Source organism: Aethalodelphis obliquidens, unplaced genomic scaffold, assembly GCF_003676395.1.
Source record: "Aethalodelphis obliquidens isolate GAN/ISIS:26980383/991018 unplaced genomic scaffold, ASM367639v1 scaffold21, whole genome shotgun sequence".
Classification (NCBI taxonomy): domain Eukaryota; kingdom Metazoa; phylum Chordata; class Mammalia; order Artiodactyla; family Delphinidae; genus Aethalodelphis; species Aethalodelphis obliquidens.
In genome coordinates this window covers 3,556,806-3,577,156 of record NW_020837965.1, presented here as the reverse complement: position 1 = coordinate 3,577,156, position 20,351 = coordinate 3,556,806, and the positions used below count along the sequence as shown (strand labels likewise).

The 20,351-nt window shown below is 40.2% G+C and overlaps 3 protein-coding genes and 1 pseudogene across 4 annotated transcripts in view; 3 read left to right on the top strand and 1 right to left on the bottom strand.

Moving 5' to 3' along the window:
• Positions 1-7,804, top strand: part of SNW1 (SNW domain containing 1) — a 35,484-nt gene extending 27,680 nt beyond the window's left edge. The window contains exons 10-14 of the mRNA XM_027120178.1: positions 339-480; positions 3,272-3,368; positions 6,415-6,532; positions 6,874-7,037; positions 7,114-7,804. Of these exons, the coding sequence (XP_026975979.1) occupies positions 339-480; positions 3,272-3,368; positions 6,415-6,532; positions 6,874-7,037; positions 7,114-7,312 (720 nt within the window). The 3' untranslated portion in view covers positions 7,313-7,804. The remainder of the gene's footprint in view (positions 1-338; positions 481-3,271; positions 3,369-6,414; positions 6,533-6,873; positions 7,038-7,113) is intronic.
• Positions 7,805-19,216, bottom strand: SLIRP (SRA stem-loop interacting RNA binding protein). 2 transcript variants are annotated; one of them, XM_027120182.1, is made up of 4 exons: positions 19,079-19,216; positions 11,678-11,736; positions 8,367-8,474; positions 7,805-7,917 (listed from the first exon to the last, which is right to left on the bottom strand). In XM_027120182.1, exons 1-4 carry the CDS (start codon positions 19,173-19,175, stop codon positions 7,846-7,848), a joined length of 336 nt encoding a protein of 111 aa, XP_026975983.1. In that variant the 5' UTR covers positions 19,176-19,216; the 3' UTR covers positions 7,805-7,845. The 2 variants fall into 2 exon arrangements, with proteins under 2 accessions (XP_026975983.1, XP_026975982.1); XM_027120181.1 differs by having other exon boundaries at positions 11,678-11,754; positions 19,079-19,190.
• Positions 13,285-14,108, top strand: LOC113627524 (RAD52 motif-containing protein 1-like; annotated as a pseudogene).
• Positions 19,217-19,261: 45 nt separating the features above from the next.
• ALKBH1 (alkB homolog 1, histone H2A dioxygenase) overlaps positions 19,262-20,351 on the top strand; it is a 32,304-nt gene continuing 31,214 nt past the window's right edge. Inside the window, exon 1 of the mRNA XM_027120179.1 lies at positions 19,262-19,474. Within this exon, the coding sequence (XP_026975980.1) occupies positions 19,283-19,474 (192 nt within the window). The 5' untranslated portion in view covers positions 19,262-19,282. The remainder of the gene's footprint in view (positions 19,475-20,351) is intronic.

Genomic DNA, 20,351 nt, shown 5'->3' with positions numbered 1-20,351 from the left:
CCTGTTATTGATATTGAAATTTTCTTTACTGGAATCTTGTTTAATTTTATTTTTTAGGTTGTTTCTGAGGAAACATTAGTGAAACACTGACTTACAAGATTGATTGGGGTCACTATAGTTTCAACCACTAAAACAATTCTCTGAGTGAAAAAGCTAAATTTGCAATGTCGTCTAGACAAGTAATCTTTTTGTAGACAAGAATCTTTGTTTTAATCAGCAGTAACAAATTTGAATTCTTTATAACTTCTTTCAAGCCAGAGTTTAGTCAGGGAGTTACATGACAGCTGTAATTCTTTATCCCCAGTAGTGTCTTATTTAACATCTGACTTTACTAACAGGCTCGTGAAGCTGTGGAAATGCGTGCTCAAGTAGAGAGAAAGATGGCTCAAAAAGAAAAGGAGAAACATGAAGAGAAACTTAGAGAAATGGCCCAGAAAGCCAGGGAGAGAAGAGCTGGGATCAAAACCCATGTGGAAAAAGGTATGACATACTCATTACTAAACTGAATTTGCATTGTTAATAATATCTGTCTCATTTTAGAAAATCTCTATTGTTTTTTATTGCATACAGAGCAGTACATACATATAAATATAGATATTTCAGAAATAATTTAGAAGTGAAACAGTAGTTTCTGCCTTATTAAGCTGAAGCAGTAGAAAATAAAGAATGTGTATTTAAATGTGGGCCTCTAATATGCAAGAACACCAGAAGTTATTAAAGTTCTGAGCAGTATACTTTTAAAAATCACATATTACTCAAATGATAGGCTTAGTTTTCTCTTATTTTAATTTTCTTGAAACTTAGAGAAATCTTATCTCCAACTGAATAATTCATCTCCCCCACATGGTAAACTGATCGAGAGTTTTTCTATCTTGTAGGCCTTTGATCATTAAATTTGCCAGTATTTTCTCTCTGGCTTTATCTACTGGTCTACATTGGTATATTAATTCAGGTAGAGTGAGAAGACTAATTCTAATTCAAGAAAATTATGAGGGTAGTTTTTCTTTCATTAATAAATCCTAGACTAGTTTAATTATTCAGTTCATACTGAGCACCTACTGTGTGCAAGGCTCTTTTCTAGACACAGAGTTTTCTACTAGACAGGTAGGGGGTATAGCAGTGAGCATTTTAGTGAATGTAGATAGACCAAAAAAAGTTAGTCATATAGTATATTAGAAGGTGATAATAGCTATGGAGAAAAATAAAACAGAGAAGGAGTATAAAAGTGCCAGAAGGAGAGAGTGGTTGGAATAGGCCTCACTTCTAAGATAGTAACATTAGCACAAACACTTGAAGGAAGTAAGGAACTGAGCCATGTGGATGTCTGAGGGAGGAGCATGCCAGATAGAAGGAACAGCAAGTGCAAAGGCCCTGAGTTGGGAGTGTAACTGGTGTGTTCAAGGAAAAGCAGGAGGCCAGTATGGGTAGATTAGACTGAGAAAGCTAAGCAGTAGGAGATGAGGTGTCAGAGTAGTTAGGGCAAAGTGGCCAGGTCATGTATGCCTTCTAGTCGTTGTAAGAACATAGCTTTTACTTCAAGTAACAAGGGAAGCAATTTGAAGAGTTTTGAGCAGAGTGACATGATTTTGCATATGTTAGAAGGCTATGGAATGGTCATTTGGAGAAGCAGGGAAACCGTTTGGAAAGCTATTGCAGTAATCCAGATGAGAGATAATAATGAGAGGTAGTGAAAACATGGTCAGTTACTAGAAGTATTTTGGAAGTAGAGCTGACAAAATTTGCTTATGGATTTGGTAGAGGAATGACAGAAAGGGAGTCAAGGATGACTAGAAGTTTTGATCTAAATATTTGAGAAGGATTGAGTTGCCATTTACTAATATTGAGAAGACTGCAGGGGGACGATATTTGGGAGGGAAAGATTAAGAGTTTAGTTGTGGACATGTTAAGTTTAAAATGGAGGTGTCAAGCAGACAATTTGTTATAGGAGTCTAGAGTTCAACTATAGGGAAGTAACTAAGGTTATAAGTAGTAATCCACTTCCTTGAATCATATATATATGTCTTAATGAGGCAAGATTTAAAAAGCTACCTGTTGTAACCTAGCCTCTGAAGGTAATTCAGAGTAAAACTTCCCTGTATCTAAGTTCTCTAAACTGATTAAAAAACAAAAACAAAAAACAGAATGGTTCTTGAGAAATTAGTTAAAAATTTTAAAAATATCTTGCCAAATACTAATAAAAGCTAACGCTTATTGAGTGTTTATTATGGCAGGCACCACTCTGAGCACTTTACATATATTACCTTATATAATCCCTACAGCAACCCTATGCAGTGGTTCTGTTATTATCACTGTTTTACAGAGGAGGAGACGAAGTCTCAGAGGGGTTAAGTCATCAGCACAATTTCACATTTGCTAATCTGTTGTAGAAACAGGATTTGAATCCACACAGTCTGGCTCCAAAACTCATGCTCTACACTGTATTCCTTCTATATCTACACTATATCCCTTCAGCCTGGAGAGGGCAGAGAAATGAAGATAGACATAAACACAATAGATACAGATCAAGGTGCAGCCAGCCCCAATGTACCATGAGCAAAAGGTTCTTTATTCGAAGTCAGTCTTTGAAAATATAAGGATAAACTTTGCATAATTCTTTTTTCCTGACATTTTATTATGAGAATTTTAAAACACATAGAAAAGTTGAAAGAATTGTACAATGAAAACCCATATCTCCACCACCTAGATTCTACAGTTAACATTTATTTAAAAACTATTAGCATTGCTAAATTTGCTTTATCACATACCTACCCAGCTCTCTCTCCATCTGTTAATCCACCATACTACTTTGATGTGTTTCATAAAGATATTAGTACACTTTATGCCTAAACACTTTAGCTGCATGCATGATTCTGGAATTCACATTCAAAAATTAAACGAATACTGTTGGATTTAAATTAATTGCAAGTAAGGTTAAAAGGGCTGAATGTGAGTACAAAGAAGTTCATGGATTTTTCTGTCTAAGGTTAAAGAATATTCTCTTGTTCAAAATATTAATGGGTAATATAGTGATAAAATAATTCAGGGCTTCCCTGGTGGTGCAGTGGTTGAGAGTCCGCCTGCCAATGCAGGGGACACGGGTTCGTGCCCCGGTCCAGGAAGATCCCACATGCTGCGGAGCAGCTGGGCCAGTGAGCCCATGGCCGCTGGGCCTGCGCGTCCGGAGTCTGTGCTCCGCAACGGGAGAGGCCACAACAGTGAGAGGCCCGCATACTGAAAATAATAATAATAATTTTCAACTGTGTCCACACAGAGGATGGGGAGGCACGTGAGAGGGATGAAATCCGGCATGACAGGCGAAAAGAGAGACAGCATGACCGGAATCTTTCCAGGGCAGCTCCAGATAAGAGGTAGGTACTATTTGAGATAAATACGAATTATGAAGAGTGGCCTCTGTGAACCTTTTAGAGAGGAGGTTTAGTGCACTAAGACCAGTTTGCTTCTCTCTCTTTCCTCTTCAGGTTGATAACTTAATAAATCAGCACTTATTTTCTTGCACTTAACTGCTTACTCTGTCTTAGCAGAAGAAGTAACTACCCATGGAAGTTATCTTTTCTTCCATTACCTTGTAGAGTCAGCTAGAATTGAGAATGATGGGGATATAGAAAAGGGAATTGAGATCATGTTTGTGAATAGAAAGTTGAGGATATGCCTGTTCTGGTCTGTTCTTTTCCTGTTTCAAATGGTGAGACAAATTTATCATGTGCCTATTCCTCTAGACAGGAAATAAGCTTCTGTACCTTTATTGAGGTCCTTTCACGTGCAGAGTACTGTACCAAGTACAGTGGGGAAGAAGAGCAGGTTTTGTAAGAAGTGAAGGTCAGCCTCTTTTCATGAGCAGTTTTACTTAAAATTCAGAAAGACAGAGCTGTCATTTCAAATTACTTAGGAAAATTGACAGAGTGCTCTTAGTAAGTACAGACTTGTATAGAACAAAGGAAATACATGTATGGAGACTGGGAATAAAGTAGGGATTAGTGAAGTTTGTGGTTCACCAAAGGCTGAGGACTGAAATTGCTGAAACGTTGAAGACATGCTATAATACAGAGGTGGAATTCTGAGTAAGGGTTAAATGCAAATGTAAAACATTTTCTTTTCAAATAAGCAGTTTTCCATGCTCTCATCCTCCTCTGAGCTGATACAATCTATTTTTTCAAGTCATATCTACAACAGATTCCTGCTGGTGGTGTTCTTTGTTGTTTAATGGCATATTTCATCTCCCTGATGAGTGAAGTCATAGGGAAGCAGAAGATCTGAATTTAGAGTTGTGTTTAAATGTACAGTGTAGGAGAGAGGAACGAAGTATGAAAGTGCACAGTTAATGACACTCTTAGTCTGAAATTCCTAAGCTGCAAAAATCAAAATGGCTCTGTGGATAAATTGAGCCCTTAAAACCAGTAATGTAACTATGAGAATTGATAACATAGAAAAGCTTTAAACTTGTGATTGTATGAAAATTAGATTGTCTATAGAAATCATTTTAAGACCTAAGTCTCTAGTAAAATAAATGATGATGGTTACTATGGTATCACTGCGATGTAGATTTCATATGTACTGACACAGCAGGGGAATTAAGTTAATCTGAATGTCAAAAATCTTACTGAGTAATCCAGTCATTGACATGTTTACCTCAGAATTCTAATAGAATAAACTTACTAAGTGTGGTTAGGTAAAAGAACTGACTCTAGCTTATTGAAAATGATTCATGTGATACATCTAATTTGCATCTACTCCCCCTAACCCTTTATAATAGCAGATATAGACCATAGCAGTTTCATATCTCAGCATGCATTACAAGGTGATTGCTTGTATTAAAGACTTCCATATCAAGAATGATTCTTTTGAGAAAGGACAGTCTCTTCAATAAATGGTATTGGAAAAACTGGACAGCTACAGGCAAAAGAATGAAACTAGACCACTATCTTACACCATGCACAAAAATTAACTCAAAATGAATTAAGGATTTGAATGTAAAACCTTAAATCATAAAATTCCTAGAAGAAAACACAAGTAGTAATAAGCTCTTTGACATTGGTCTTAGCAATGTTTTTTGTGAATCTGACTCCAAAGGCAAAGGAAACAAAAGGAAAAATAAATGGGACTATATTAAAAAAATAAAATAAAAAAAATAAAATAAAAAAAATAAATGGGACTATATTAAACTAAAAACTTCTGCACGGTGAAGGAAACCATCTTCAAAACGAAAAGGCAGCCTACTGAATGGGAGAAGATACTTGCAAATCATATATCCAACAAGGGATTAATATCTAAAATATATAAAGAACTCATACAACTCAACAACAAAAAAAAAACCCAATTAAATGGGCAGAGGATCTGGATAGACATTTTTGCAAAGAAGATACGCAGATGGTCAACAGGCACATGAAAAGATAATCAACATCACTAATTATTAGGGAAATGCAAATTAAAACCACACACCTGTTAGAATGGCTGTTATCAGAAAGACAAGAAATAGCAAGCATTGGAGAGGATGTGGAGAAAAGAGAACCCTCATGCACTGTTTGTGGGAGTATAAATTGGTACAGTCAGTATGGAAAACACTATGGAGATTCCTTTAAAAATTAAGAATAGAACTACCATATGATCCAGCTATTCCACTTCTGGGCATTTTTCTGAAGAATACAAAAACACGAATTCAAAAAAGTATATGCATCCCTGTGTTCACTGCAACATTATTTACAATAGCCAAGATGTGGAAGCAACCTAAGTGCCCATCAACAGATGAATGGATAAAGATGATCTGGGGCATGTGTGTGTACACTAGAGTACAACTCAGGCATAAAAATGAAATCCTGCCATTTGTGACAACATGGATGAACCTTGAGGGTATTATGCCAAGTGAAACAAGTCAGAGAAAGAAAAATACTGTGTGATTTCACTCATGTGAAGTCTACAAAAACAGAACAAAATGAACAAAACAAAACAAAAACAAACTCATAGACACAGAAAACAGATTGGTGGTTACCAGAGGGGAAGGGGGTTGAGGGATTGGTGAAATGGCTGAAGGTCAATTGTATGGTGATGGATAGTAACTAGACTTTTGGTGATCACTTTGTGTAGGGTATACAGATGCTGAATTATGTTGTAGTCCTGAAACTTATATGTTATATACCAATTTTATCTCAAGGAAAGAAGGGTCTCTTAGCAGTTCTTTTCTGCTATCATGAAGGCTTAACTGTAAAACCCTATCTCTTATAATCATGTATCTGAAATGCCTTAAAAGCTGCCATCCTGATGATGCATTATCAAGGAATATATATATTCACAAGATGTGAATGTACATATTTACTCTGCTTCTGATATCGATTGTATTTAAGTGGAAATTCAACTTGTTTGTGAAGAATTTTCAGTTTGTGACATGGTATTTCAAAACAGGTCGAAACTGCAGAGAAATGAAAATCGAGATATCAGCGAAGTCATTGCTCTGGGTGTGCCCAATCCTCGGACTTCCAATGAAGTTCAGTATGACCAAAGGCTCTTCAACCAATCCAAGGTACAAAGAGTCTAGAAATAGCATATATTAGCTGTTATGTGAATACCAATCCTCAGGGAAAAGGAAATTAACATACTAGTATCCTCCAATTTTAAAGACCACTATGCTAAAGCAGTCAGTTGTTAGTGAGCACCACACTTAACCTAAGAACCCAAAGCGGGTATGAACAAAAGTTAATGGACTTTGTGACTGTTCTTTAATGACCTTTTTATTTGCAGTTCAGATTACTGAAAATGTGAGCTATAAATGAGCAAGGGTTTTTACTCTTCACAAGAATGTAATCAGATTCAACTTTTAATAAATAATAACGTACATTTTTAACATCCTCTATTTTTCCACAGGGTATGGACAGTGGTTTTGCAGGTGGAGAAGATGAAATTTACAATGTTTATGATCAAGCCTGGAGAGGTGGTAAAGATATGGCCCAGAATATTTACAGGCCCAGTAAAAATCTGGACAAGGACATGTATGGTGATGACCTAGAAGCCAGGATAAAGACTAACAGGTACCAAGGCAGACAGTTTAGTTTGTGTCTACACCAGTGAAAACAAAGTAGTTCATGGTCGTTTCTTTTTCCTTAGATTTGTTCCCGATAAGGAGTTTTCTGGTTCAGACCGTAGACAAAGAGGCCGAGAAGGACCAGTTCAGTTTGAGGAGGATCCTTTTGGTTTGGACAAATTTTTGGAAGAAGCCAAACAGCACGGTGGCTCTAAAAGACCCTCAGATAGCAGCCGCCCCAAGGAACATGAGCATGAAGGCAAGAAGAGGAGAAAGGAGTAGATACTTTCTTCAGAGTGAATGAACTATTATTCATAACCCTAATGATGAAAGTCATATAGGGGAACACTTTGTAAATGGCCAGGATGAAAACAAAATCTGGGTGTCAGAGCCCAGCACTACTTTTTATTATAGGAGAAAGGGGGGGATGGAAAAATTCTACTTTGAATTATTTAGTTTTTTTTAAAGAGTGGGTTGTGTTTGTGCTTTCTCCCACCTTTCGGCATTTACAGAACATACTGCCCCACACATGAAATTAAGGCCACTTCCCTTTCGAGTGACATTAGTACTTTGGGGTTAATATTTTGTCTAAGAATGACTGCTTACAAATAAAGTTAGCCCAACCACAGTGCGTAGAAAGAAGGATGTTCACATATTGGAAGTGTCCTGCCAAATGATGTTGGCCCCTGTTGTGCTCTGTTTTAATTTGGAGTGGGGAAAGTAAGCTCTTGCTTGGTGCAACTATCTGTTTCCAATAAAAACATTTAGACAGAATTTCCACTTTTGTTTACTTTATTTAATAGGCAGTGATGTTCTCAAAAATCTCTCTCTTCATCAGATGTTTGGTCCCCTTGCAAAGCTTTGGGTTTTTGAGCTTGAACATGGAGCTGGGGAAAAAAAGCAATCACATAATAAGCACTCTAAGGAAAGGCAATGTCTGCAAAAACATTAAAACTGAAAACTGTTGTTTTATTAGGGAGTCAGCACCAGGAAGTCAAAGGATGTTATTTGTTCCTTGTACTTAAGACTCTCTGAACTTCAATTAAAAATTGTAAATCAGTCTGGCCCAAGGTCACATAGTAAGTGGAAAAGCCAGGATTTCAACCAGGGTCTCCCTGCTGTTTCCACCGTTCTGTGTTGCATATACCTTGCTAACCATTAAAGTGTCTTCTTGTACTTCCCTTTCCAGACCTTTTAGAACTGGGCACTCTCCCACCACCACCATTCTTTAACAAACATTAAATTACACATCTTCCAAAGTCCCTGTCATTTCACACTTCTGACCTATTTAACTGATATACAGAAAGCTCATGACATGATACAGAAAAATATTTACCTTTACTCCATCAATAACATGATTTTCCTGTTGTAGTGCATTGTGAAGTTCTTCTTCTGAAGAAAATTGAATCCAACCCATACCTCTGTGAAAGCCAGTCTCTTTGTCCTAAAAATTCAAAATTTAGGAAGAGATTAATAATCATGAACTTGAGAAAGTTTCCAGGAGTTCCAAATCAAACTACCAACTTTTTCATCTGCCAAAATGGAGTAAAACACATTTTAATAAATATAAAAAACCCTGCTTTAATACAAATACTCTCCTATTTACCCAAAGCTTAATCTCTTAATCATAACACTCTCTCTGCTTCTCTACCGCCACTGGAGAAATAAAATATGAGTAAAGAGCTTTCTCTGTCATTCTAGATATAAACCATTAACAGCAACAGTCAAGCGAAATTTTGATCACATAAAGAAGTACTCTTCCTGTTTCTAACTTCTTCACTTCTAGAAACTAGAAAATTAACCCTTAAGACCTAGGTGCATTTCTAGTAATTTCTGAGATTAACTACCCTCATCACAACTACCATCATTATCATCACATGCTCCTAATGAAAAAGGGAAAAAAAGTTACCCTTATTTACCTAGTTCTAGACTTCTGGTTAATTTAAGCAGTTCTGCTACTTCCCTTTGTGCAAAAGACAGAGTGCTTATCATTCAACCTATACATCAGATTCTATATGTCTTATACATCAGAGATTCTAGTGTGCTTAGACGTACCCCGCCCAGCCCTCCAGCCCTTCTATGTAAAAAAGGCCAAGATGTCTATTCACTCAATGTACATCATCAGTCTTGTTACAAAGTTATGTTGTGCTCTGCCCCCAAAAACACATTCTTGGAAATTGCCCCCATATACCTGGAAGGTAAGTTTATAAGTATTAACCTAGAACACAGGAAAAGTTTCTGTTAATGTCCCAGTGATTCACTCCTTACCTGAGACAGGACGATTTCTAAAGCACTCTACTCCAGGTGGCCATTTCCATTTGTAAAGGCATTAACATTTTTGTGCTAAAATTTAGATACTATGTATCTAAAATTGGAACCTGCATTTCTAACTTGAGTACAATGAACTTGTTACTAGAAACTAATTTTCTTCCTGTTACACATTACTTAATTTTCCCAAGAATCAAAACCTCATGTTTAAATCTAAAATCTGTTAACTCTGGCTCCTAAATTCTTTTAAGAGGGAAATGGCAACCAAGAAAAATGTTACCTTTTGGAGAAACTTTATTTTTTAATATTTTTATTTATTTTTTGGCCACGTGGCATGTGGGATCTTGGTTCCCCAACTAGGGATCGAACCCTTTGCCCCCTGCAGTAGAAGCACGGAGTCCTAACCACTGGACTGCCAGGGAATTCCCAAGAAACATTTTTTTTAATGCTCTTCAAAAAATACAAAGTTCATCACTTTTTTGGGGGGGGAGGGTACACGGACCTCTCACTGTTGTGACCTCTCCCGTTGCGGAGCACAGGCTCCAGACGCACAGGCTCAGCGGCCATGGCTCAAGGGCCCAGCCGCTCCGCAGCATGTGGGATCTTCCTGGACTGGGGCACGAACCCGTGTCCCCTGCATTGGCAGGTGGACTCTCAACCACTGTGCCACCAGAGAAGCCCAATTTCATACACTTTTAAAACTATTTTTTATGCTTATAGATTTTCATGTCTGTAATACACATGCTCATTTTTTTAATCAACTATAAATCCCATTGTATCAATGAATTAGTATCTATTTAACCAACCCCACTGATGAACACTTAGATTTTCCAATTATGATATTATTAAACAATGCTGTTTTGAACATTCTTGACCTCACATTTCTGTAGAATAAATTCCTAGAAATGGAACTGCTAGATCAAAGGCAAATTCTTACTGTTAATAGATTTTGCCAAATTACCCTTCAGTGAAGGTATCAGTTAACTTCTCAACAATTTCAGTACCAGTTTCCCTACACCTTTACTAGCACTGGATATGCGTAATCTGTTAGATCTTTGTAAGGCAAGTAACGTTTAACCAAGCGTTAAGAATTTAAGTTGATACTTTACCACAGCCTTTTCAGTGCCATGAGGAAAAAAGCAGTTTTAGTGAAGCATGTGTAAATCTGTGTATTCACATCACACACCCCAAAAAACAGTAATCTAGAGTCCACAGAAAAAGACAGCCCAGGATAAAGTAGAACAAATCTATAGATTGATTTTTTTAAGACTTTTTTTTGGAATTAAAGGACTCCATTACTTTTTTTTAACTTATTTACTTATTTATGCCATACCCCGAGGCTTGTGGGATCTTAGTTCCCCCACCAGGGATTGAACCCACGCCCTCCACAGTGAGAGCACAGAGTCCTTACCACTGGACCGCCAGGGAATTCCCTATAGATTGATTTCTGAACCCTCATGAGGAGGCAAAGAAAATGTAACAAATAGAAACACACACAAAAAGCACTCAACTCAATGAGGATAAAGGTTAAAATATTCTCCACCAGTTAGTTTTATGATAAAATTATCCTCTACTCTCTGAAGTCCTTATTACAACACTGTAATAGACAAAATTCCAAAACAGCCCCAAGATCTCCATGTGTCCCACCATGTTGACCCTGTATAATCTCTCCCCTTGAATGTGGGCAAGGCCTATGACACGCTTCTAACCATAAGAATATAGCAAAAGTCATGGGATATTGCTCCCTTGATCAGGTTATACAGCAAGGATGATGGCGTGTCACTCCAAAGACTACATTATAAAACTATCTTACCAGACCAGAGAAACTCCCTTGCTGACTTTGAAGCAAGCTGCCACATGGGAGAGAAGCTGGCTAACAAGGAACTGCAGGCAGTTCCTAGGAGCTGAGAGCAGCCTCCAGCTGAAAGCCAGGAAGATAGCAGACACCCCACTCCTACAGCTGAAAGACTGATTCTACCAACAACCTAAGGGAGCTTGGAAATCAATCGTTCCCAGTCGAGCCTCTGATGAGACTGCAGCTCCAGCTGACACCTGATCACAGCTACGTGAAACTCTGAATAGAGGACCCAGCAAAGCTATGCCTGGACTCCTGATCTGTACAAACTGTGAGATAATGTATGTGTGTTGTTTTGAGCCATTAAGTTTGTCATAATTTTATGCAACAATAAAAAACTAACACAAATACCTCAAATACCTAGGATAAGGTTTATTTTTTTAAAGCAGTATCACCCATAATTTAATCAACAAAGACTGAACAGCTTCACTTCATTACAAATTCTATAAATTGATGCTTTCACACAAAAAAATCAAGAATTAGAGGATAACATTATTACTTTTTTTAAAAAAGATAATACTCACAAAAGGAACAGTGCACTTTCGTACATGGCCAAATTGTGAAAAGTGTTCTCTCAGTTCACCTGTGTAAGAAGAGAAAACTATTAAGAGTTGTTAATTTTGTATCCTCCATCCTAGATTGATATAGAAACCAAAAGGGCTCCTAGAGCTCCCAAACTTCTTGTGAACGGGAGTTACTTTGTATTCCCTTGAAGCCTTAAGATCTAGGAAATAGCTATGGTATTGATTATAAAATTGTAATGTACTAGATTTGGGAAGGTGATGAGGTGGGAACATGGACAGATAAATTGCTGAGTTGACTGTAATCTTCATCCCCAGCAAATACTGAGTGTCTTCACCACACCAGGTACTGTGCTAAACGCATGGATTATAATCCCTCAGAAGATTACACAGAAGACAGAAAAACAATTACAGTACAGCATGTTGTTAGCTATATTAGAGATTTCCAAATAAAATCTCAATTTACTTGCCTTTCATTATTTACAGTTTACATTGGGTTATATCGTTGTTACTCTTAAGTTTGTTGAGTCGACCCTACCTATCCTTCCTGCCTTACTTCCCATTGCATGCCCATAGTTACTTTCTAGTACAACAAATGAAAATCTGTGTATCTGTTCTGTGGATTCCTGTCTTTGCCTGCTGTTCTTTCCCTTTAACATGTAGTAATCCAATCTCCTTTTGCCTAAATTGTATCTATCCTTCAAGACCCAGGCCAAAAACATTCACAGATTTTATTGGGCTCCTACCGCAAAACAAGACAACATACTAACCCTGTGAGGCCTCAAAGATGAATAGTGGATTATTTTAAAGATCAAAAACTACATGATCGGCGTGCCCGCGTCCAGGAAGTGTGGGGTGACGCTGTAAACGCTGGGGTGAGAGACTAATGTGTGGAAACTCTGCACCCCGCACCTGCTGCAGTAGCTGTGCAGGGCTGGGTGGGTGCGGGATCCGTATGTCATGATACTCTCGGCGCCCAGGAAGAGCGTGAAGCGTGAGACTGGGACGAGGAAGTGTGGGTGCTACTTTTCCTGCACAGCCTGCAGCTGCAAACCAGAACTCACAGGTTTGCAGAGGCCCAGGCTCAAATTTAACCGTGCAGCAGTGGCTCACCCCCAGTGTAGTTCACCAGGCCTGGGGACTCGAAGGTGTCCAACAAACTTGGCCGTATGCATGCAGCTGAGGCCTCACATCTTCCCTAATGTCTCCAGCGCTCTGGCTGCGCGCCCAGGTGTATCTCATTGAAGGGGACACGGAGGGCGCCGGCAGCTTCGGGGCTTGCTGCACACCTTTGGAGCCCGCCTCCCCCAGAGCGTCTGCTGAATCCTTACCAGATCCCACCTGGCCGCCGCTGGCCTCCTCCCCGCCGCGTGGCTGCCCACCCGGACTTGGATAAGTGGGTACCGCGTGTCCCTGACCGGATGGCTGCGCAGATGGCGGCAGGATCCCCGGTTTCCTTTTGGCCCCGAAGCTGAACGTTCGCGCTGCTCCTCACTCTGCCCAAAGTGCCCGCAGCCTTCAAGTATGTGCCCACCGCCCTTGGTTTCCCAGTAAGTTACTGAGCAGCCTCACTGCATCAGCCCGACTGACCACTTGTACTGTGAAGAGACTCTTCCCTGGCCCTGTGAAACAGCCTTTATTGGCCTGCGACGCTGGCTGAGCCCATCAGCTGCTCCTTCTCCTAACTACTGTTGTCTGTTGTTGACGCAAACCAGCAGCCTAACCTTAAAATACTGAAACACTGAAAATACTGCTGACCTTTTAGCTAGCAGGCAGCAGCAGGCAGAAGAGTTCAAAATAAGCATTGTTGAGGCGCAGTCCGCTTGCGCCCCGAGCCGCGCACGCGCGGTGACGGTAAAATGCTGGAGTTGGTACCTTTTGCGGTTCCCATCGCGGGTGACAAAACCTTGCTGGTGTGCTGAGCTCTGGACCCACGGCCGAGGCCTTGTAATCTTCTCCCAGTTTGGCCTTCTGTATTCGGTCCGAGTCTTCCCAAACGCAGCAGTGGCCGGTCCTGGGTTCTATGCCATCATCAAGTTTTATTCAGCAACGGATGCCCACAGAGCCCAAAAGCCATGCGTCCAGAAGCAACTTTTTCAGACATCTCCAGTGAAGGTTCGTCTCGGCACCAGACATAAGGCGGTTCAACATAATACACCTGCCCTAAACAGCTCCAGATGCCAAGAATTGGCAAATTACTACTTTGGTTTCAATGGGTGGTCAAAAAGGATCATCAAGAGGTGGTGTTGCCCTCCCACGAGTGCAGGAGTCCCGAAGTTGGCATGGCTGAGGAACCTTTGGATAACTTGCAGGAAGGGTCATTATCATTCCTTATGAAAAGGAAGGTAACCCAGAAGGTTGCTGTTCAGAAGGCTATGAGAGATGCATTCCAGAAACTGCTGACTGTGGTTTTAGAAAGTGGTAAAATAGCTGTGGCATATAGACGGTGTGAAGAGGTCACAGATGCTAGAACCGAAGAGGAACTACAGGATTTAATTCAAGTATGTGGAGATAAAAACTCAAGGGGTACACAGCCAGTGTAGCCATAATTCAAAACAACCAGCAGGATTTGGAAGACTTTGGCATGTCTACTCAGCTCTGTCATCCTTCGGAAAAGGTGAAACTCTGAAACTGCTTTGGAGGCAGGGAATTTCTAGGACTTTTCCAAGTCCCGAGCCTTGTCTCTGGCCCCTTATTTGAAGTTTGGAGAGCAGGATTGAGGGCCATCAGTGTACGTCTACAGTTGTGGACACAGGAGAAGACACAGGCCTTTTAGAACTCCCCTCTAATAGAATTGCAGGGATTTGGGAAGAAAGTAACTATGGCCTTAAGTGTGATTATGCTACAGTGTTTAAAAACTATTCATGCCTTTCAAGTAACGTATATTACCCAGATCTCAGCATCTCATATATATCTTGTGTTAAATATTTTGCCGAAGAACCTTTCTGTAAACCAATTATATGGATGCCTCAAATTAGGGATTGTCAACGTAATTTCTAAAAGAAAACATTAACGTACTGCATATAGGATTTTTATTAAAAAGGAGCAAAAAATGTGTTTCATGTCATTGAGAGCTTAATTTGGGGCTAGATTTCTGATTATTTAACTCACCCCAGTGTTGCAAAGTTTGTTTCGAAGGGAAGAAAGTAGAGAAAGAAAAGGTGGTTATGTTCTGAAAAATGTAAAAATTTTGAAAGTTTTTCCTGTACAATATAATTATTTTAATTCAATTTAAATCAGTCAAGGAAACTTCAGACGTATCCATGTTTGGGCTTTAAGAAGTTTAGCTTCCTGTGAAATGTGAGAGGAAAGGATTCCGTATTGATACTAAAGATTTCGGAAACCTGATTATAACAACAGATCCTTTCCTAAATGAGGCCAATTTTGGAATCAGTTCCATTTAGAAACCATTATGTGCTAGGCACTGGAAATAAGATGAAGCTCCTTCTCTCTTGGAGTTTAGGTGTTAAAGGTGTACCAGACAATTAAAAAGGACTAAAATTAAATAGATTATGAAAAGGACTGTGAAGAAAGTAAATAGGGTGCTAGTTACAGTATTTCAAGAAAATTGCTTAACATGCTGACTTTAACATTCTAAGTGTCTTCTCCATGTGTGCACACAGGGTAGACCTCTGAAAAGTGACACTGTAGTTTTTTCTAGGTTAATGGCTCTGTTGAGACAAGGTGGGATGTGGGAAGTTTGCCCATGCTAATTTAACGGCCATTCACTTGCTTTTAGACTCTCTTTCCCAGATGAATTGCTCACCTGCCCCAAACCCCTTCTACAGAAGTTCTGGAGTCATCACTGATTCAGTGGTAACCCCTAATAACAGAGTGGTGAATTAATAACGAGACGTGAATACTGAGAGTTTGGAGGAAATGGCAACATTTTATTTTATTGTTTTTTATTTTTTTAACATCTTTGTTGGAATATATTTGCTTTACAATGGTGTGTTAGTTTCTGTTTTATAACAAAGTAAATCAGTTATACATATAAAAAAAATAAGCATTGTTCACCTAGCAGAGTCAAACTGAGGCACACACAGACCTTCCGGGATGTGAGTGTGTAGTGTGTGAGTAGCTGTGCTAAAGTTGGGAGTAGTAAAGGTGATGACCCACAATACTATGTTAAAACACACCAGTGGATCCATAGAGAAACTGGATGTTAACCTCAATATAGGACAAAAAGTCACTTATTTAAATTTGTTCTCTAAGAACAGGAAGTAAAAGAAGAAACAATACATTAATTTGTCCATCTCTACCAAGAACAAATTAACAGCTCTGGGAAGCATAGATAGGAAGCTGAACCTGGAGATTGATGTGATCATTGGGCATGGCCAGAGGAGAGACCCCACAAAATGAACATAGATCCTCTTCCCTGAGGTGTAACAGTTAAACAGTGAGGAGTTTTCAAAAAATTGCTTCCTGAATTAGGTAGTGACATCTACACATATTGGCTGCAAGCAGAGATGTACAAATCCACCCACAATCTAAATTCAGTCATTCTTAACATTTTGTCATACACACATATCTATATGCATGCATATATATGTAGTTTTTCAAAAACATTTTAAGTAAGATACACACATCAGTGCCATTACGTCTCTCAATACTTCAGCACTCCTGTCCTAGGAATAAAGACATAATTTATAGCCACAATATCATTATCACACAAGTCAATGATAATTTCCTAATTTCATCTAACTCCCAGTGTAATAGGGAAGAACTTTTGTATTCTATGACAAGTTAATCACTAAAGGGATGTTGCCTATAAAGCTTAAATTATACATAATGGGGCTTCCCTGGTAGCCCAGTGGTTGAGAATCTGCCTGCTAATGCAGGGGACACGGGTTCGAGCCCTGGTCTGGGGGGATCCCACATGCCGCGGAGCAACTAGGCCCGTGAGCCACAACTACTGAGCCTGTGCTCCGCAACAAGAGAGGCTGCGATAGTGAGAGGCCCACGCACCGCTATGAAGAGTGGCCCCCACTTGCCACAACTAGAGATAGCTCTCGCATAGAAACAAAGACCCAACACAGCAAAATAATTAATTAATCAATTAATTAACTCCTACCCCAACATCTTCTTTAAAAAAAAAAAAAAAATTATACATAATGGCCCATCTCTGGGAACCCTGCCTCCCTGGTAATGAGTGTTAAGCTAAAATACCTTTGTTTAGCTCATAGGAAATGTCCGGACCAGGCCCACCTGTGAATGGCTGGTCCAAAGAAGAAATTAACACATCCCCTCCGGAGTCTGGCTGGAACCAGGGGTTTACCCGCTTCCCTTTCAGCATAAAAGAAGCCTGAATTTTAACTCAGGGAAGGTGTTTCTTTGGAACACTAGTCCACCGTCTTCTTGGTCTGCTGGCTTTCCGAATAAAGCTGCTATTCTTTGCCCCACCCAACAACTCATCTCTCAATTTACTGGCCTGTTGTGCAGTGAGTAGCACAAGCTTGGACTTGGTAACACCAGTATATATTTTAAACTTCCAAATTGTTTCCTAAATGTGTTTTTAAAATGTCCCCCCTCAACACAGGATCTATTAAAAATCACACATTAAATTTGAAAAAAACAAAAAACAAAAAACTACATGATCGCTTTCTCTTCTGTACTACAGTGCTTGTACTTTCACTGATTTACATTTCATGTTACCTGTTTCACCACCCTAGTTCATTTAAACCTCACTGGTTCAAAAACTGCCTATATTTGTTGTTTGTAAGTCTCCTCACCCCCACCACTATACCATAAGCTTGCCAAGTGTTTAGTCCACTATGTCCACAGTGATTGGTACACAACAGGGCAATATTTGCTGAATGAATAAATAAATGTCCAGTAATCCTTCAACCAGCCACAGGGGCTAAATTTCTGTAGTGCTCTAATAGTTGATCAAACCAGTTGGCAAGATCAGGCTCTCACACAGAACATATTACTGGAGGATAAACAAAATAGTTTTAAACCAGGTATTAAAAGTTCTACAAAACATTCACTTCCAAAACAAACTAGCTCTAGAAAGTAACCCTTTTCCCAAATTACCTACAACTGTTATGGAAAAACAGCTGCAAACACCAAGAACAATGCCTACCACATAACAGATACTCCTTAAACATCTGCTGAATGAATGAACTGAATGAATGAACTGTAGTCAAGGTCGTATTTTATACACTCTTTAAGGATCTTGAGCAAGTCCATTATGGTCTGGAAACGCATCTGCAAGATGCTTGCAGAAACCCCTCGGCCTTTCCAGTTTCACAGGGCCTAAAGCAAGACATTCTGCTGGGTGTGGTCTGAGAAGGTGGGGCACAAACTGATCTATTTCCCATTCTACTACCCACACTCATTCCATTCCTTGTTTAAGGGAGCTGACCTGATACCTGAATGTCTGCAAAAGCGACCACGGATTTTTAAAGTTTTGTAAGCATATGTAAAAACCTTAACTCAAAACTGCAGCTGACAAAAATCAACGTTGGTGAGAGATTTCAGTACTGATTACTCCCAGCCCTCTATCTCCAACCTAGGCCTCTCCCATGAGCTTCAATTTTTGTAATCATGAAAACAACTATCATTTATTGAGTATTTACTCTGTATTGAGCACAAGTCTAAGCAGTTTACATATAAATTCATTTAATCCAATCAACAATCCTAGGAGGAAGTTATTATTGACTCCATTTTGTAGATGGTGAAACTGAGGCACGGTAGTGAGCCCTTTTCCCCAGTTACTTCCGTTAGTCAGGTTACACAACTACCAAATGGCCAAGCTGGAACTCTAACCCAAGGAGTACGGCTTCAGAGTGCATTTCTCCATCGATACACACCGTCCTCTGTCCAACTAACGGAGACCTCACAGGTTTTTCAAACTAAACACATTTAAACTTTACTCCTCATCTTCTTTCGATGTGCTTCTCCTACATTCTAACCACGAAATTCACCAACGCTAAAAACCTGTAAGTCATTCCACCCTTTCCCCCATCCGTACTCTTCCCCCATTCAAGCCATCTGTCGATTTTGTTTGGTTAACATAAGTGAATCTGACCCTTCCTTCTATCACTACCCTGAAATCCTCACTTTTGAACTAAATCACTGAAACTACTTTTGCCACTTTGAATCCATCCTCCACCCTGCCGTCAAAATAACCCCTTCTAAATCGTTAGTCTTAAATTTCCAAGTAACTAAACCTTTAAACTCCGAAAGGCTAGAGACCGTGAATACGTGCCCCAAAACCTCAAGGGGCATCCCTACACGGCTAATTGCAAACAAACTTTTTTTCTGCTCAGTGGCTTGCTCAGAAGCATACTCAGCCGCCTTAATCCAACCGCCACGCTGATTTAAGTGCTCCGCAGAAAGCAAGGTTTTTCAGGATTGCTTGGACCTAAAACTTCCGCCCTTACTACATCTGCAACTCACTCGAGGCCGCGGTCCATGGAATTTTTCTGACAAACGCAACCGGCCGGCGGATATTCGTACGCAGTGCGACCGCTCTCCTCGCTGCCGAAGCCGCCATCTTCAGAATGAGAGACCTCCAGTGACCTGAGGTCACGACCCCGGAAGAACTTGCCTGATCCGGAGCACGGAAATCAGCTTCCGGGTCAAAGGAGGCCGGGCAGCGAGATGGGGGAGATGGGGAAGATGGCGGCTGCCGTGGGCTCTGTGGCGACGCTGGCGGCGGAGCCTGGGGAGGACGCCTTTCGGAAGCTTTTCCGCTTCTACCGGCAGAGCCGCCCCGGGACCGTAGACCTGGGAGGGGTCATCGACTTCTCGGTAGCCCACGCAGCCCGCGGCACGGGGCCTGGTGCCCACAAGGTACGGAGAGAGGAGCGGCGCGCACCTCCCCGTCGCCACGCCTCGCTTCTTGGAGAGGTTTCAGTGTTCTCCTATCCTCTTTTCGCTTCCAGACTGATGGTTATTGAGCGATCCCCGCCTTCCATGGGTGCACAGTTGAACTGCCCAGAAAGTATCACACTTTGGCGATGAAGGGCTCTATTGACCATTTTTCCACGCAGCTATTCCTGGCTGCGGCCTCGGTCAAAAAAATGCTTGGGAATTGGTGTTTATTACTTACATTAACTGTCCATTTGAATTTGCACCTAGATTTCTGTGAAAACCCGTAAATCGTGTTCGCAGACGTTACGGTAGCGTTCTACAGCTTGAAACCAGTTACCCGAGTCTTCCTAGAAGCCGTTGTCCATAAAAGGGCCTGTCTTCTCTGGGACTTTTAGAAAGAGGGCATTGAAAGATTCTGAGATAATCCCTCCAGGTTGAAAGTAAAGGGCAACTGAATCCAAGCACTATACATTATTTCTACCTTATTTCTGCATTATTCCTCATGGAAATTGAAGAAAACATGGGGAGAGGGGGAGGGGACGCAGGGAGAATCACAACTATAACGTATGTTTCTTTTCAATCGCTTTAACACTGAAGATAGATCCCTAATTTGCCATTGGTGTTGTCCACAGATGGCTGGATGAGGCATTCTTTTCAAGCTTAGTAATAGATCTCAATAAAATTGGAATGCTATAGTAACATCGTATTTATTTAGAACTCAGCTTCTTAGAAACTTCATTTGTTAGCAGAGATGGTCTTAGAGTTGTCAAAATAACATAGAGAAAGTCCAGGAATAGTGTACTTGGCTCATGGAAGAACCCCTCAGACTTTCATTCAACTCCTTTTGCCCATATTT